Source organism: Piliocolobus tephrosceles, chromosome 17, assembly GCF_002776525.5.
Source record: "Piliocolobus tephrosceles isolate RC106 chromosome 17, ASM277652v3, whole genome shotgun sequence".
NCBI lineage: Eukaryota > Metazoa > Chordata > Mammalia > Primates > Cercopithecidae > Piliocolobus > Piliocolobus tephrosceles.
In genome coordinates this window covers 41,690,846-41,696,592 of record NC_045450.1, presented here as the reverse complement: position 1 = coordinate 41,696,592, position 5,747 = coordinate 41,690,846, and the positions used below count along the sequence as shown (strand labels likewise).

The following is a 5,747-nucleotide window of genomic DNA, read 5'->3' as shown; positions in this document are numbered from 1 at the left end:
CTTGCACTAGCCAGCATCTTGCTGCACTTCCTCCCATCTCACTTAGCTAACATGGGAGAGGCATTTTCTTTATACACCCAGAGAAAATAGAGCCTGGTACCTTCCAAGACTGAAACGGTTGGAAGAAACTTCTTGCATTGTAGCTTGAGGGTGGAAAGGAGAAGACATAATTTGAGCATAAGAAGGTGAGCTGGAGGCCAGGCATGGTGATTCATGCCTGTAATCCCAGTATTAGAAATGCTATTCCCCACTGCCTGCCGCAAAGAAATAGCACTCAAACATAAATTTAATTTTCTCAGCAAGGCAATTTTTACTTCCTGCAGAAAGGGTGCTCCTCACAGATGGAGCAATGGAGAGAGCACACTCGAACAAGGGAGAGGAAGGGGTTCTTATTCCTGACCCAGGTAGTCCCTGCTGCTGTGTTGTTCCCCTAATGGCTAGGGTTGGACTGCACAGTCTAAGCTAATTCCGATTGGCTATTTTAAAGAGAGCAGGGGTATGAGCCAGAGTGGCAAGGTGAGTAGTTTTGTAGGAAGAACTGTTAGGAAGAGGTAACTAAAGGTGTTCCCATTAGGGAACATCAGAGCAGGTGACCATGGGTGACTCAGGTCAAAGCAGGTGACTGGGATGAGTCAGGATGGAGCAAGTGACCAGGGGAACAGATGTGAACTGCTGAATAGAACTGGTGGAAAAAGTTGTTTACTGAAATTAGAAGTAAGGGGGCAAAGAGAACCAGGAAGTTAAACTTTAAAATGGGAAATCAAAGAATAAGAGAGCTGAACATACTGACTTACTGATTCTTTGAAGAGAAACTTGGGGTTCACTGTATTTAACACCAGCACTGTGGTGAGGTTGAGGCAGGTGGATCACTAGAGGTCGGGAGTTTGAGACCAACCTGGCCAACATGGTGAAACCCAGTCTCTACTAAAAATACAAAAATTATCTGGGTGTGGTGGTGGGTGCCTGTAATCCTAGATACTTGAGAGGCTGAGGCAGGAGAATTGCTTGAACTTGGAAAGTGGAGGTTGCAGTGAGCTGGGATTGTGCCACTGCATGCCAGCCTGGATCACAGAGAGACTCCATCTCAAAAAAAAAATGTGTTGAGCTGGAAATAGGCTCAGGCTCATGAGCAGTTTATCTTCTGGAATAAAGTTTTTTGCCTTTTTAGAGGCTCTGTCTTCCTCCATTTCTACCAGAAACCAGACCTCTGAGGGCCCCTTCCCCTCCTGCCATCCTCAGGATCTGAAGCCCCTGTCCTCCCCCACTTCCTGTCCAGCACTGGAACCCCATGGGACACAGAATGTGTGACAGCTCCTGCAGGAAGCTGATCAGACAAGGAGAGTGCTGGGTTAAAGGAGATACATTTGGAAGGTATCCAGGGACCTGATCAGGGAGGACCCTGAGTCCCGAGGAGAGAGGTTCAGATTTCTTCCTCCAGGCACCATGGAGCTTGGAGGGTTTGGGGGCAGCTGCCTTGGAAGGGCTGAAAGGAGGAGGATGGCGCTGGTGATACACATCACCTCCCCCTCCCTCTGCCCATCAGCCACAGAAGAAGGACTCTCCAGCTCTTGGATACAGCATTTTAATGCCAGTGGGCCTTTAGGACAGGGAGGAGTTGGGAGCCAATCCCCATCTCTGTACTCCTAACCTAACTTCCACCACGCTGGAGGAGACACCAGGGTTCCAGCTGTGAGCCTGGTGCTTGCCTTCTGGTTCAAGCCCCATCCTGACCTCCTTGGAGACTTCTAGCTCAAGCTCTGGAGGAAATCCACCAGCAGGTGCTCAGGGAAGCCAAAGTCCATCTGCAGCAGCAGGAAGCCCTGGAGGGAGGGGCGGGAGGAGAGAGGGGCAGGCTGGGCTGACTCCCAGGCCACCAGGAGGGAGCCAAGCTGGTGAAGCCCCCTCTGCCTGTCTCCCCAACAGCCCCCAGCCACCCTGGGAATCCTGTCTGGGCCTCCCTCCCCAGGAACAGGGACTGGTGAGGGGCGCTTTGTACTCACATCTCGAGTGATAATCTCAGGGTTGATGATGTCGAAGAGGCTCAGGCCTTTGCTGTTCATGAGGGCTGTAAACACTGCCTCAAGCCCTGGGGCAGGGGACAGAGCCCCAGTCAGCCCTTCTTGGGGAGCAAGGCTGGCCCGAGGCTCTGCCACCCTGGGCAGTGGGAAATGCTGAGACCCCTTTGGACCAATATTCTGTAAACATGTGTTTCACTTTGACTTAGAAGAGTGGGCAAATGCTTCTGGGGATGAGGAAGAGCAGAGTTTGCCTGGTAGCAGGGCTTGCCACTCTCCTGCCGAAAAAAATTCCCTCTGTCCCAAACTTGAGCTCCCAACGCATCCACAATGGCCACATGACCTGCAGTTAGCTGAATCTACCTACCCTGCTAGGAAGGAAGCTTTCCCACACAGCTTTTCAAGGTGTTCTTTGCAACCACACAGAGTGGTCTCCTTGCAAGTAGTTGTAGGAACCATTTAATCTGCACCCCTTAGCTTTAGCTTCATGGTTCAGATGGGGGAAAATGAGGCCAAGAGATGCCAAGACACACCACTAGGATCATTCCAGTTTCCACGCCCTTCCTCTCCTACCTAAGCCATGTGGACAAGCAGATATTCAAAAGGAAGGCATAGTCAGCTCAGCATACTCTGTGGGGAAGGGAGCAGAAAGCTCTCAGCAGAGCCTTGTCCAAAATATCCCTGGCACATGTGTGCTATGGTGTCTGAGAGTCTACCATTCGAGTCACCTCAGAGGGATAAGTATTCTACCATTTCAAGGTCAAAAGGAAAATTGGGAGTCATCAAGTTCAACATTCTTGTTTTACAGAAAGGGAAACTGAGGTTCAGGACTGGGCTAGAATTAGGTCTCAGCCTCCCAGCCCAGGGCTCTTTCTGCTATATCAGGTTGCTATTAGGAGATCTGCATCCTGAAAGTGGGTTGAGCCATCCCACGGGGTGGCAGAGATAATATTCTGCAGGTAAACCAAGAACAGGGTTCTGTGCATCTGGCCGAGTCATTGGCGTGCAATGACACCAGCAGGAAGAGGGAAGGGGGCCCAGACTGCTAAGTATCAATGACTGGGAAGAGGGGCACCTGGAGCTCTGCCTGGGAAGGGCCCACAAGGTGAAATGGGAAACTGTCAGGCTCGGCACCCAGTTTCCCCTCCAGCCCACACTTACGAGACATGACCTCAGGGATGCCCACAGTGGTGATCATTGACTGCAGGAAGCTCTGGACGGACTCGGAGCTGCTCTGCCAATCAGAGGCCCATAGTGAGTGCTCCCTGGAGCATGGAAATGACCCACAGGGCAGATGCTGCACGGCCTGGACGAGCATTCATCCACATGCCCATCCGTGAAAAAAATACATCCAACCCACTCCCTCTTCCTGCCCCAGATGGTGCCCCTCCTGAGTGGTCTTTCCTTCACCCTGGGGAGGCCCAGGATTGCTAGCCCATTCCACAGAGGGAAAATTGAGGTCCAGGGAGGGGCTGCTTGGCCAGTACTCTTCTGCCTAAACCCCAATCCATACCACCACGCTCTCATTTTTGCAAAACAAGGGCTCTCCCAGAAGACATGGCAGGGAGAAGAAGGGTCACAAGAGACACAGCATGGACCATCTGGTCCAGATTCTTTTGGTCTGGTTGTCTGATTTCCTTTAGGGCCCTTCGCCTGCTTTCTTTAAGGCAGGAGGTCCCACAGGATTTATTTCCCCCAGTCTATCCAAGACCACCTACCTCAGTCAAGTTGGAAACAGTCTTTGGTGTAATCCTGAAATAAGAAAGAGATAAGAATTTGACCCACCATTGGGCCCCCTCCTGTAACATCTCCTGGGAAAGAAACTCTAAGAATAACAGCCAGTGCTTCTGTCTCATAGCTCAGGCCCTTTGGGGCATCTCTTGAGATTTGCTATTCTCTTGAGATTTGCCAGGCCTTCACTTGGGCAGCACTCTCCTCCTGCTAGGCCCTCCCTCCATTCCTCCTGGCGCCCCTTCTTCCCAATGAAGATTCTGTCTAGGTAGGGTCTTATCTCCCTGCAGTCAGGCCATATGCCCCAGGGGAAAGGGGCCACATTTCCCCACCAACACCCTGTGCTGTGCCTGACTCCAAGGGACCAGGGAGAGGTTTGCGGAGTCGACCAGCCCCTCTCTTCTCTGCGGCACATACTGGAAATCCAAGAGGCTTAAGAAGAGCTTTTTCTTAGAATAGGAGGCCTGGACAGTAGTCGTGATATCCTGGGGAGAGAAACCAAGTTTACTGTGAGCCGGGGCTCTTCCTGAAGCAGAGAGCAACTCTTCTAGCTCAGGGCCCTTGATTCTTTCCACTGAGGGACCGGAGAGGCACGGGTGACACGGGAACCAGGCTTAGCTACTGCTCTTCTGAAAACCGAGGAAAGTTCCCCAGCACCTGTGGCTTTGGGGTTAGGACCTGAGAAGTCACTTTCTTTTTCTTTTGTTTTGTTTTGTTTTGTTTGTTTTTGAGACAGAGTCTCGCTCTGTCACCTAGGCTGGAGGGCAGTGGCACGATCTCAACTCATTGCAACCTCCATATTCCAGGTTCAAGCGATTCTCCTGCCTCAGCCTCCCAAGTAGCTAGGATTACAGGTGTATGCCACCACGCCTGGCTAATCTTTGTATTTTTAGTAGAGATGGGGTTTCACCATTTGACCAGGCTGGTCTTGAACTCCTGACCTCAAGTGATCCACCTGCCTCGGCCTCCCAAAGTACTGGGATTACAGGCTTGAGCCACTGCGCCTGGCCCACGTGGGCACTTTCTCTCCTGGTTTCTGACTTATCCACATCCCCAATAGTTTCTTCCTGTTTGGTGAGAAACAATCACAGACCTGGGCTTTCCTGCATACCTCACTCCCTCCACCTCCCAAGTGAAACCGTTATTAAAGCGAGGTGAGGCTTCCTCCACTGGTGGTGCTACTCCAAGTGTAGTCCCTTAACCGGCATCATTCTCACCACGCAGAAGAGAACGTGTGGGAAAGGCAGGTTCTCAGGTCCCACCACAGACCCATCAAACTAGAAACCCTAGGGGTGGGTCTAGAAGTCTGTGCAGTAACACCCCGCCAAAGTCTGAGGCCCATGACACTAGATCACTTTCAAACAGACGCTGGATTTTGAGTTATAAGTTGTATAAGTACCTCTGCTGACCACCCATTTTTATTTCATAGCACTGGACACAATTAGTAGTTATATAGTCTTTTGTTTGTCTAGTTATTGTCCCTTTCTTCCCATTAGACTGTAAGTTTCATGAGGTCAGGAACCATATGATCCTGGCCCACAGTAAAACCTCAACAGATTGTTGAAAATGAATGAGGCCAGGCACGGTGGCTCATGCCTGTAATCCCAGCACTTTGGGAGGCTGAGGTGGGCAGATCATGAGGTCAGGAGATCAAGACCATCCTGGTCAACATGGTGAAACGCCGTCTCTACCAAAAACACAAAAATTAGCTGGGTGTGGCGGCATGTGCCTGTAATCCCAGCTACTTGGGAAGCTGACGCAGGAGAATCGCTGGAACCCAGGAGGTGGAGGTTGCCAGTGAGCCGAGTTCACGCCACTGCACTCCAGCCTGGTGACAGAGTTAGAATATGTTTCAAAAAAAAAAAAAAAAAAAAAAGAAAGAAAGAAAAGAAAATGAATGAATGGATGAATGAATGAATGTGCTGGGGGTGCAGAAACTACTGGCTCTGGTTTGAATGTGATGTATGGCCTTGAACAAGTGTCCCATTGGTTCTAGGCCTC

The 5,747-nt window shown here is 50.8% G+C and overlaps 1 protein-coding gene across 1 annotated transcript in view; it reads right to left on the bottom strand.

Annotated features, from left to right (window-relative positions):
• Positions 1-1,566: 1,566 nt before the first annotated feature.
• CETP (cholesteryl ester transfer protein) overlaps positions 1,567-5,747 on the bottom strand; it is a 26,293-nt gene continuing 22,112 nt past the window's right edge. Inside the window, exons 12-16 of the mRNA XM_026456874.1 lie at positions 4,164-4,231; positions 3,734-3,767; positions 3,177-3,249; positions 2,001-2,086; positions 1,567-1,820 (exon numbers count right to left, since the gene is read on the bottom strand). Of these exons, the coding sequence (XP_026312659.1) occupies positions 1,746-1,820; positions 2,001-2,086; positions 3,177-3,249; positions 3,734-3,767; positions 4,164-4,231 (336 nt within the window). The 3' untranslated portion in view covers positions 1,567-1,745. The remainder of the gene's footprint in view (positions 1,821-2,000; positions 2,087-3,176; positions 3,250-3,733; positions 3,768-4,163; positions 4,232-5,747) is intronic.